The sequence below is a fragment of the Aedes albopictus genome, chromosome 1 (assembly GCF_035046485.1).
Source record: "Aedes albopictus strain Foshan chromosome 1, AalbF5, whole genome shotgun sequence".
In the NCBI taxonomy this organism is placed as follows: domain Eukaryota; kingdom Metazoa; phylum Arthropoda; class Insecta; order Diptera; family Culicidae; genus Aedes; species Aedes albopictus.
Window position 1 is genome coordinate 188,506,974 of NC_085136.1, and position 13,117 is coordinate 188,520,090.

The 13,117-nt window shown below is 39.1% G+C and overlaps 1 protein-coding gene across 2 annotated transcripts in view; it reads left to right on the forward strand.

Moving 5' to 3' along the window:
* Positions 1 to 13,117, forward strand: part of LOC109423140 (phosphofurin acidic cluster sorting protein 2) — a 48,943-nt gene that overhangs the window by 19,778 nt on the left and 16,048 nt on the right. For both annotated transcript variants that reach the window (XM_019698067.3, XM_019698068.3), the window contains exon 2: positions 12,304 to 13,108. In XM_019698067.3, coding sequence (XP_019553612.3) covers positions 12,304 to 13,108 — 805 coding nt within the window. The remainder of the gene's footprint in view (positions 1 to 12,303; positions 13,109 to 13,117) is intronic.

A 13,117-nucleotide genomic window follows, 5' to 3' on the forward strand; every position in this document is an offset into this window, starting at 1 on the left:
CGATGGTTGGTTCTCTCAGCTACAGCTCGTGGTTCATTCGCCTTCTCCAAGTCCTGTCTTCCATCTGCACTCCGCCGTAGATGGTACGCAACACCTTCCGTTCGAAAACTCCAAGGGCGCGTTGGTTCTCTGAACGTAGGGTCCATGTTTCGTGCCCATAGAGGATGACCGGTCTTATCAGCGTTTTGTAGATAGTTAACTTCGTGTTACGGTGAACTTTATGCGATCGTAGAGTTCTGCGGAGTCCAAAGTAAGCACGATTTCCTGCCACAATGCGCCTCTGAATTTCTCTGCTGGTGTCGTTGTCGGCGGTCACCAGTGAGCCCAAGTATACCAATTTTTCAACCGCCTCGATTTCATCACCGTCGGTTAGCTTCATCAAGTGTATAAACGTACCTTGCCATGGGGTGAGGGTTCGATTCCCGCTCCGAGTGATGAAACTTTTCACAAGAAATGATTCTTTCTCGTATCCACTGGTGCTCGTAATATGTGTCGTGTTAAGTTTCGTTCAGTCTGTACAGCCTTTGGCTGAGACGGTGTCCGTGTTTTAAAAAAAATAATGGGATACCGCACCGCAACATTAAGAAACGAAATTAAATTTTACATCCATATTAGGAACAGTGTGCCTGCGATTGTGGAGCAAGCGATTTATTATCGAATACAGAGAGGCACACTTTCCCTATAAATGTGTTACAAAATTATGTTATTGGCAATTAACTTGATGATTTTGTGGCTATATCGGTCTCTTTCTACTCATAAGTATAAGGGAGTAGAGATCAAAGTGGATAATGAAATGATAGATATGATAGAATTCGCTAGGTAGCGAACAAGTGTGAAAATTTTATAGAAGGTGAAATTAGGCAAGTAGGCCATGTATTGAACGAATACATCGAATGCGTGAAACTTCTGCCGTGCGACCTGTGCTTTTAAACAGATCGGCTTGGTTGGTAGTTCATACCACCTTCCCAAGACTGGCAAAAGTTTCAGGCACCCGACTGCCTAATGTATTGTTCTGTTTTCATCACAAATTCTATCGATCGGTAGCTTTTTCGGAATTCGCACTCCGTTCATAGAGGTATGTCTATATCGCGGCGTGTTCTTCCTATTAGCTTTTTCGATCTTATAGGATAGAACACTTTTCTTTTTGAGCCAAACTTTTCATATCATGTACTGATTTATCGACCGTATTCTATAATTAACTTGATGATTTTGTGGCTATATCGGTCTCTTTCTACTCATAAGTATAAGGGAGTAGAGATCAAAGTGGATAATGAAATGATAGATATGATAGAATTCGCTAGGTAGTGAACAAGTGTGAAAATTTTATAGAAGGTGAAATTAGGCAAGTAGGCCATGTATTGAACGAATACATCGAATGCGTGAAACTTTTGCCGTGCGACCTGTGCTTTTAAACAGATCGGCTTGGTTGGTAGTTCATACCACCTTACCAAGACTGGCAAAAGTTTCAGGCACCCGACTGCCTACCCAAGTAACACACATGTTATATAAAAGTTACGACAGCGCAAGTTTTGGTTGTATATAAGTTTATTTTACGTTATTTCAACACAATGTTAGAATTACGTAAAATAAACTTCTATACAACCAAAACTTGCGCTGTCGTAACTTTTATATAACATGTGTGTTACTTGGGTAATGTATTGTTCTGTTTTCATCACAAATTCTATCGATCGGTAGCTTTTTCGGAATTCGCACTCCGTTCATAGAGGTATGTCTATATCGCGGCGTGTTCTTCCTATTAGCTTTTTCGATCTTATAGGATAGACTTACCTTACCGGTCAGGCTAAGGCCGGGGTGGCCTCTGCTGTACATAGTAGCCGCCTCCACTCCACTCGGTCCATGGCTGTTTGTCTCCAGTTCCGCACTCTGCGTAGGGTCCGCAGATCGTCCTCCACTTGGTCGACCCACCTAGCTCGCTGCGCTCCACGTCTTCTTGTACCGGTCGGATGACTTTCGAGAACCATTTTAGTCGGGTTGCTATCCGACATCCTGATGACGTGACCCGCCCACCGTAGCCTCCCGATTTTCGCGGTATGGACGATGGTTGGTTCTCTCAGCAGCTGATGCAGCTCGTGGTTCATTCGCCTTCTCCATGTCCCGTCTTCCATCTGCACTCCGCCGTAGATGGTACGCAACACCTTCCGTTCGAAAACTCCAAGGGCGCGTTGGTCCTCTGCACGTAGGGTCCATGTTTCGTGCCCATAGAGGACGACCGGTCTAATCAGCGTTTTGTAGATGGTTAACTTTGTGTTACGGCGAACTTTATTCGATCGTAGAGTTCTGCGGAGTCCAAAGTAAGAACGATTTCCTGCCACAATGCGCCTCTGAATTTCTCTGCTGGTGTCGTTATCGGCGGTCACCAGTGAGCCCAAGTACACGAATTCTTCAACCGCCTCGATTTCATCACCGTCGATATAAATTCGGGGTGGCGGGCGCGGTGATTCCTCCCTGGAGCCCTTTGCCATTATGTACTTTGTCTTCGACACATTAATGACTAATCCAATTCGCCTGGCTTCACTCTTTAGTCGGATGTACGTTTCCGCCATCGTCTCAAATTTACGAGCAATAATATCAATATCATCGGCGAAACCAAGCAGCTGAACGGACTTCGTGAAAATCGTCCCACTCGTGTTTATCCCCGCTCTTCTTATTACACCCTCCAAAGCAATGTTGAACAGCAAGCACGAAAGACCATCACCTTGCCGTAACCCTCTGCGAGATTCGAAGGGACTCGAGAGTGTCCCTGATACTCGAACTACGCACATCACTCGATCCATCGTCGCCTTGATCAACCGTATCAGTTTGTCCGGGAATCCGTATTCGTGCATAATCTGCCATAGCTGTTCTCGATCGATTGTATCATACGCCGATTTGAAATCGATGAACAAGTGATGTGTGGGCACGTTGTATTCGCGGCATTTCTGCAACACCTGGCGGATGGCGAACATCTGGTCCGTTGTAGCGCGTTCACCCATAAATCCAGCCTGATATTGCCCCACGAACTCTCTTGCAATTGGTGATAGACGGCGGCATAAAATTTGAGAGAGTATCTTGTAGGCAGCGCTCAGTAGTGTGATCGCGCGGTAGTTCCCGCAATCCAACTTGTCGCCCTTTTTGTAGATGGGACACACGATACCTTCCATCCATTCCTCCGGTAATACTTCCTCCTCCCAAATCTTGGTAATGACCCAGTGTAGTGCTCTCACCAGTGCTTCTCCACCGTATTTTAGAAGCTCGCTTGGTAGTTGATCTGCTCCAGCGGCTTTGTTGTTTTTCAACCGGCCAACCTCCTCCTCAATCTCTTGAAGGTCAGGGGCCGGAAGTCTTTCGTCCTGTGCACATACTCCTAGATCGGTTACCACGCCACCTTCGGTACTTGCAACGTCGCCATTGAGGTGCTCATCGTAATGCTGCCGCCACCTCTCGACCACCTCACGCTCGCTCGTGAGAATATTCCCGTGATTATCTCGGCACATGTCGGCTTGTGGCACAAAGCCTCTGCGCGAGCGGTTCAGCTTCTCGTAGAACTTTCGTGCGTCCTTAGCGCGGTACAGCTCTTCCATCGCTTCGCGATCTCGTTCTTCCTGCTGGCGCTTCTTCATCCGGAAGACTGAGTTCTGCCTGTTCCGCGCCTGTTTGTAACGTGCCTCATTCGCTCTCGTACGGTGTTGCAGCATTCTCGCCCATGCTGCATTCTTCTCGTTTTTCAACTGTTCACATTCGCCGTCGTACCAGTCGTTTCTGTGATTCGGAGTCGCGAAGCCTAGTGCTGTAGCCGAGGTACTACCTATGGCGGATCGGATGTCCCTCCAGCCATCTTCAAGTGTAGCTGCGCCAAGCTGCTCTTCCGTTGGTAGGGCCACTGCTAACTGCTGCGCGTAGTCTTGAGCCACTTCTACGTTACGCAGCTGCTCGATGTTGAGTCGCGGCGTTCGACTTCGACGCGTGGTGATAACTGTCGAAAGTTTTGAGCGCATGCATACAGCGACTAAGTAGTGATCCGAATCTATATTCGCACTGCGGTATGTGCGGACATTGGTTATATCCGAGAAGAATTTACCGTCGATTAGAACGTGGTCGATTTGGTTTTCTGTTTGTTGGTCGGGTGATCTCCAGGTGGCTTTGTGGATATCTTTGCGGGGGAAGAAGGTGCTTCGGACTACCATACCACGGGAGGCTGCAATGTTTACGCATCGCTGGCCGTTATCATTCGATACGGCGTGCAGGCTGTTTCGCCCGATTACCGGTCTGTACATTTCCTCCCTTCCTACCTGCGCGTTCATGTCGCCGACAACGATTTTCACGTCACGCGGCGAGCAACCATCGTATGTTTGCTCTAACTGCGCGTAGAACGCTTCTTTCTCGTCATCGGGTCATAGCCACAAAATCATCAAGTTAATTATAGAATACGGTCGATAAATCAGTACATGTTATTGGCAATTATATCAATATGCATTGCATAATGCAACACATGTTGTTATACATCTGTTTGAATAAATGAAACAAGTTTTGTTATAATTTAGTTACTAAAATTAGCTTAGCTTAGACTATAATTTAGTTACTGAAATAATAAAAAAAATCTATTATAAATTTGGAATAGGTATTCATATAGAAAAACTTTCACAATAAAATATTAATTTTTGCTATTTCCAACCAGAGTGTAAAAAAATCGAAGATCCAAAGTGAAGATTGACATTCTATTTTTTTTTTCATTCACTTCTGGCCACATTCATTGTCAACTGAATGCCTCACTTTTTTCATTCAATTCTCTGTCATGAATATTTTCTTGCGCGCCGTTATATGTCCAATTTCTGTAAACAGACGCACAATTCGACTTAATGAGCAGATGGATCAGATGGTTAGTATTCCCATTAATTACTATACCCAAGTTTTGTGATGATTGGAAGTTTGATCGGGAGTTATGGTCAAGTTTTGTTTCTCAGTGAAAATTGTCAGTGACAGAAAAACAAATGAATAAGTGAAAAAAATCATTCACCAAAATGAATTTTATTTTGATCCCTCAGTTGAGAATTTTCAAAATTTACGTTGAATTTCACTTATTGAAAATGAAAATTTTAAACTCTGTTTCCAACAACAGTTGCCACAATTTTGTTATAATCTTGTTATGTGATTCTGGTCAGTTAAAATTATCTTGGAAATGGATTCAAAATTCCTGTGAGGCAATATAACTAGCGAAGAATAAATCGATCCACATTATTATTGCACGGTTAAATTAGTTTTCATAGTGGCTGTATTTATATGTAGAAGATGTCACGAAACTAGACAACTAGAAAAGTAGAAAAATGTTGAAAGTTTTAAAGTTTTGATGAGCTGTGAAGAAATTCAACACAATCACAGTGAAATCAATCTAGAGTGCCGTACTGCAATTCGCTCAGCAAATGTCAGATTCATATTGTCAAAGTGTGCCGGGACAGCTAGTGGAACAATAAAATTGAGTAAATTTATGTCAGTAATCCCTAGCTTGCAATTCTTGGCCGAAATTAATGCTCATAGGACACTAAGCTGTAAAGCAGGCTCTGTCCCAGTTGGGACGTTACGCCAAAAAAAAGCAGAAGTGTGGCTCCGTGGTTGTGCGACTAGTGTCATCACCCGGATAAAAAATTACCATTCTTTACATGGTAAATATTATTAACAAATGACTGGTTTTATTGTTCACAATAAAACACATAGTAGATATATTGTTACTTTTTACAATAGAAATCAAGCCCATATAGTTCGTACAATAAGTGAACATTAGCTTTATTAGTGACTGATTGATTCGATTGTTTTTCAATAGTTTTATAATAATTTAAAGTTACTATCAGTAAAAATTAATTTAAGTTGTTTTTAAATAGTTGCAAAAGTGCCTGCAAAGTTCTCATGGACTTTTTATTAAAAAAGAGTTTATTTCTCAATTACACTTAAAACAATTTGTAACAAATGAATAACAATAAGTATTATTGTTGCTTGGATCATGTTTGTATAATCAAATACAAAATCACTTGACACATTTTTTATAGTTTTCGTTTTAAATTTGAGTACAGTAGATGTTTCGGTTATCGAATGTTATTCGCTAAAACTGACAGACGTCAAGCCGTGTTGGCAGAGGAAGCTCTCAATGAATAACTGAGGAAGTACTTATAGAAAACTAGCTGAAAAGCAGGTTTAGCCAAGTGAGGATGTTAAGACAAGAAAAAGATGAACAATGATTTTTCTAATGTTTTCCAATAAATTAAAGGAATCTAGTAAATAGTAAACTGCCATTGATAACAATACAAATACAATTAGTTTAATGGGATCAATTGAACCGATGTTAAAATAAACATGCAATAATATTTGTTGTTATGTAAACAGATTTCGCCTTTGAAAAACCAAAGAATTCATATTTCTCGGTAACATTTTTCTCCAGCATTTACAGATACTAATGGCCACATGAATTGTGAACGATTTATGGTATGGATCATACGACCTGAGGTCTGACTTGTGATATTTGGCAGTTATTTGAAAAGATTGAAGATAGATCTTATCAACAGCTGCCAAGCAATACATACCAGACATACATCAGAGTGTTTGATTCTTATCATAAAATGTGCATATCATTCTGGCGGACGTTAGTGCTCGTAAATGCTGGATATAAATGTTAGCGGGAAATATAAATTCTATGGATTTTCAAAAGCGAAAACTGCTTACAAATAACAACAAATATTATTGTATTTTTATTGTAACAACGATTCATTTGACACCATTCAATTAATTGTATTTGTATTGTAAGAACAATGAAAAAACATTAAGATATATTGTTATCTTTTGAAAATTGCCCTAAAAATGTCTCATAAAAACACAATACATTCTATTGTTTTTCGCGAAAAAGTGTATGAAAATTTTCTCAAAATTTTATGGTTAAGATACATAACGACCACCATTTTTTATTGTAAAAGTGCCATTTACCATTCGCCGAATGGTATAGAACAATAGGGGTGATGGTGAGTGTGTTGTGTAAATTACAATATGTTTAATGGTGAATATTTTTCGAAAAAATGGTGTTGTAACAATAAAATTTATCGTATTTTTATGATACTTTTTATCAGGGCAGGCACTTAGTCGCATCGTGCTGAGGGGCGCGGGTTCGACTCCCGCCGCAGCTGTCAGGAAAAGTTTTCGGCTGTGCCACTAGGCGTTGCATGCAAGTCCGTTGTCTAGTGTCGTACTTCCTTCAAAGAACGAAAAAGCTCAATGGAAGCATTGAACGTGTCCGAGTCTCTTTAAAAGTCTACAAAACAAACAGAAGATCTTTCTTGTGCATTCTACGTTATCGTGTTTTCACGCTTATTGTTAGAATATAATTGAAATGTCACATACATAAATAATGGCACCGCAAATCATTTTCTATTCTATTAACACGTATTAAAAGGCAGTTTATGCAAAAAGCACGTTTATACCGTCTACCCCCGTTGGTGTGATCGCATCTAATCTGAACACTTTTAAATTGACCCTCGCGAATCTGCGCGTCGATCAAACTGAAACGGGGTAAAACGGAACACAGAATTAAAATAAAACAGTAAAAAAGGTTACCTGAAGTATGCTTTCCGACGAACCCCGTTGGTTTGCATGAACTGTCGCTCAAACCAACGGGGGTAGACGGTATTCGGAAAAGTTTTTCTCATTTGCATATTTGAATAGAATGGTTGACTCACATGTTATTGTTTATTAAAATTAAAATTATGATTCTGTCAACGGAATGTTCATTTTTTATGTTTCTCGCTTCGCCACTTTCATTGTCAGCAGAAAATATCTTGTTTGTCGTGATGCTTGTTTACACATCTTTAATCGTTTAGTTTCTGGTATCGCTTTCACAATGTAAAAATTGGGAAGTGATGATTCGCAAGGATTCTGATTTATGTTATCAACTTTTAAGGAAATCGCAGGCGCAATTCTAAATAACGATCTTAGCTTTAAAATAACATGAAAATTTATTGTTTAAATTTTTTGGCACTTGTAACGGGTGTCCACTAAATAACGAGAATGGTTTTAGCAGCTGATTAAAAAATTACAAGCGCCCATAGAGAAAAGTTTTTTTATGCAAAACATTCATCTATCTATCCACAAAGTCAGCGTATTTTTTTATTTTGTTTCAACTTATTCTGTTCTGTAGAAAACGACATTGAAACAGGAAGCACTAGTTAAGCGCCTTGGACGGCTCTACCGATTGCTAAAAAAAAACCGTAAAAAAGTTAAAAGAAAACCTAAAATCTGTCCAGTTTTGAATGAACTCTACAACCTGGAATCCCTAGAAACAGATCCTGATGGAAATAGATGTAAACTAGCTAAATCAATAAGCATGAAATCATTTCACATCATTAAACGTACTTTTGCGTCATGGGCTGGATAAATCAATAGAATGCCGTGTAAAATATCAAATATTCACATCAAATCACATTTACACGTTGGACAACATGTAAATGGTTTGTTATAAAATAAAATAGCACACAAAAAGGTCAACAATGAACCGCAGTGCACAAATTACATTGACACGTTTTTATGATACAGAAAAATGACATTTTTTGGAAATTTCAATAAACGTCATTTACGAGAAAAGGCTGCCATCAAAGTAGGTAGTAAAACCAGTCAGTATCCCCAATTTTTTTTCCTATTGTTGTTTGAGTGTGTAGATGCTAAAGGTAGCTTGGAAGTCAATTATTTCAACTAACTATTTCACAGATGCAGAAAATGCGTGAAAGTTAAATTTTAAAAGTCGTACAAAGCAGTTGCTCCAACATCACTACACAAATATGCTGTACAAATTACTACGTTCAATTTTCTAAAATTTTATATTTTTCCATGAAAGTACAGTGTTAAACCTTTATGATAGATAGATTCAGATTGCCGTTTTTGAAGATCATATATTTTTAAGAGCACTTTGGAAGCATTCTCGTTATTTAGTGGACACCCGTTATAATAGAGACATAAAGATACTATTATAGCCAGAAGTCAAAAAACATTTTTACTCCGAAGATATTCTGGACAGAATTGAGAATCGAACTGATTTCAGCATGGTATTTCAATTTTTGAACTTTCCGCACATCTACCGTGCAGCTTATGTCTCTAATTTGTCTACTAATGTTTGGACTATCGTTGTTTGTTATTACGTTCGCACATTCCCGATGTTTGTTAGAAGCAATGTACACGTGAGTCGGTGATGAATATGCAAATCTGACTGTCATTTTTGTTAAAACGGTTGACAACTTGTCTATTCAATCAATAATTTATTGGTGTGCGCTTATTTCAGCCCTTCCATAATAGCTATATAATTTTATTCATACGGATAACGTAGTCAGTTTTTTAGACATTGATGAGATTGTCATTGTTTTTCCCTAGCACACATTGACATTAAAGATATTCGAAACTTGATAATTCGTATTATGTAGTTCAATGGAAAACTAAAGAATTCGGCATAATGTCTTTTGGATTTCATCAATTTTGAAGTGTCAACATCGGACATATTTTTGTTTGTGTGCAAAAAAAATCTTATTTTTAAGTTGCATTTAGCTACGTATCCGTCCCATTGGTAGTAAAAAAGTGCTAATATCGGTGTTACCCGGAATAGGACTTATTAAAAAAAAATGGGAAGAAATTCTCAATTTTGATCATGAACCGACCGGAAATCGATCAGACACCCTCTGTACAAAAATTGTTTCTTTTACAAAAATCGATGAAACATAAAAAATTGAGAAAAAAAAGTTACATAGAAGCATTTGACTATCCAGAAGTCAGCTTTCTACAGAAAAAATAATAAAAAATATATCGAAGGATTTTTTTGTGAAAGTTGAAATTATATGACATTTAACATAGTTTCGCGATAAATATTACTCTCAGCGATTTTTTTCTAGAAGTCCTTCAAACATTTTCGAATATGTACATCATTTTAATTCAAATACATCAAGAAATTTTTATTTTTTATTTTTATACGCTCTTTTCAAAAGTGAAGTGAAAATATTGTGATATTTCATGATATTCCCGATAGTGCTCAAAGATGCTGTTCAATAGACCAGATCACGTCAATAACTGTAATGCATCTCTATTCCGCCACATTGATTGATCTTCTTCTTCTTCTTTTTGGCTCTACGTCCCCACTGGGACTTGGCCTGACTCTCTTCAACTTAATGTTCTTCGAGCACTTCCACAGTTATTAATACTACTACGTACTAAAAAGTCCGTTAAAGCCTACGTTTCATTGGTTTGTCATCTACCTGCTCTGTCTGTCGACTGACCGCGTAAAAAATAATGACGGGCCCGCCTCAATAATGCAAAGCGAAGAGTTTTTATCTTTGTATTAATCATTGGGTAGCGGACGTTCTGTTCCGAACTATTTTTAGCAAAAAAAAGTCAATCACTGTGGGTTATTATTGATTAAACATACTTGTGGTTTGATGGCAAAAAGAGCCGTATGTGTTCCAAATATAGCACAACAATGCTTGTGATTGGTTTCTTTCCTTGACATTGACATTCACGCACTATTTTCGTGGCTACCTCGTTTGGTGGGATACACAACTTTCCGGTACTGAATGAGAAGGAAATTATAAACTAAATGTAATCGAAACTGAGACTGAATGCACTGATGACCGCATGGAAGCGTGTCAACTCTAAATCTATGCTTCATTGATGGAAAGCGATCGGCTTTTATGAATCATCCACCTTATCATCCGTAAATTTGAAACAATATCTAACCGTGGCGCTCTATGAGTCACATGCTTGCTCGCAGAAAGCATGGTTCATATCTTGCAGACTATCCATATCCAAACCAGCCGGTGTGTACGATATGTGTATTTTTATTGTTGTTGATTACGAATACATAGTCGATGTGATGTGCAATCATTTCAACTGGTGGATGAGATAACCAAATAGCGTACATGGTACAGATGAAAGTGAAATTTGTTCGCATTGATCATTTCAATCCATGCACGGATTTGGTGCAAGCAGTACCGAGCCTTTCAGCGTGAGTTACATTTTGGGTTGGATGGATGGCATTAAATCGTGTAGCGCGAAATGGGACGAATAAAAATAGCCAAGCGTACTTTGTCTAGCCCCATACAAAGCGTACTGTCTCATCCCCAAATTGCAATAACTAATATTCAAAATTACAAAATGTTTAACCCTCCTTGTGCAATACCGTGCCATGCCCTAATACCGTTACCTTAAGAATGCTCTTCACTTCAAAGAGCCCTGTAAAAATCAATTATTCGTGTTTCTTGATTTTTCAAACGCTATATTATTGGTTATTCTGTATATTATGTATAATAAATATAATTAATAATATTCCAAATTATTAAACCATTGTTAAAAACAAAATGGTAAAACATAGCATTGTGCCTAATACCGTGTATGTGACCCGCGTACATTGGTGGTCCTTTGAATCATCACTATATCAATCATACTAAGTTCATACTTAAAAGAATCTGTGCGTTAAACGTTGCCTAGAGGTTTGTACAATAGATTCATAAAGTAAAAAAGTATCAATAATATTTTCAGCTTGCAGTTTTAGCCGAAACACGGTATTTGGAACACAAAAGGAACCATGCCCTAATACCGTGTATTGGTACTTCGCACTCACATTTTGTGAATATTTTTAATTGCTTGTTTTTGTAAATATGTGCCAAATTTATTACGCCTAACTTAAGAAGGTTTAATATGCTAATGATTGAATTAGTTACTTAGTTAAAAAAATAATACACTTAGTAAAATATTTGAGTTTTTTGTCAAATACACGGTATTAGGAGGCACACGGTATTAGGGCATGGCACGGTAGGGCACTGCATGAAAATCTCTCCTTCTCTTTCACTCTTACAGAAATTTTGTAAACAACAAGGCCAAGAAACGTCACAATCCCATGTAAAATCAAAACAATGCAGTGCCCTATAGGCTCATTTTTACCCAAACCGCGCACTACGTCAGTAAGCTATTTCCAACGTGATGCATTAGGAAGTGTGGTAATCCAAAGTTATCCCTTAACTACAGATTTCAAATAACTCATTCACTGTTGGTATATCACAGGAAGGTTCAAAAACACGAGCCTCTGCGCTATCTTTCGCACTCCTTCAGAACATTTTAAAACGGGGAGATTTGTACGGGCTTCATCCATTATAAAAAAAAATGTTACTCGTGAAAGTATATAATGGAATGAATGCTGTTTGATGATGATTTGATATTTATTCATAGTGGTCTTATACATGCGAAAATGCAATTACTTAATTTTATTAAAATTATTCTTTTTTTTTCATTTCCTTCCAGATTATGCTCCCTGACGATAACCCGTCTGTCATTGCTCACACCACTGCCACCCGATCTCACGTCACTGTCGCTAGCGGTAAAAATGCAGAGTTCCAAGCGCACGCTTCGTTCACATGAGATTCCAGTACCCCAATCGCTGAGCACCGGTTACGGCAGTACCATCGGTAGCGGAAATATGGGTGGTAGTGCGCCTGGTGTCATCGGCCAGGGAGGGCAGCTCAATTCACCTCCCCTGTTGGAAACAGAACTCGATCTCCATTTCAGTCTGCAATATCCCCACTTTATCAAAAGGGATGGCAATAGACTGTTGATTTTGCTGCAGCGACGGAAGAAATATAAAACTCGTACTATACTAGGTTATAAAACGCTAGCTGAAGGTGTGATCCGGATGGATGCAGTTTTACAGAAATCAATGGATATGACGGTAGAACTCAACGGATCTGGGAAAGCAGGTCGTCAAGGGCTGACGATAGCCACTCTTCGTGCCACTCAGGTCTCTTCCATTCCAGTGGATCAAGACAATAAAAATAATAACAGTCTGCTAGTTACGGACCGCGTCAATGAGTATTCCGACGAGGATGAAGAGCAGGAATTCAGTTCTGGGGACGACAATGACGATGGTTTATCCGGATATGCAGCGAAACGGAATTACGCAGGAAAGCGAGATCCATATAAGAAATTCGATCGGGGTGACAACGATGGCGATGGAGATGATGGGAATTTGCTACCATCTAATCAGGTGGACAGTGACAGCGATTTTGAAAATTTAGCTAAAGAAAAAGGATCTCGAGCCAAAATGAGTCGGGTATGTATT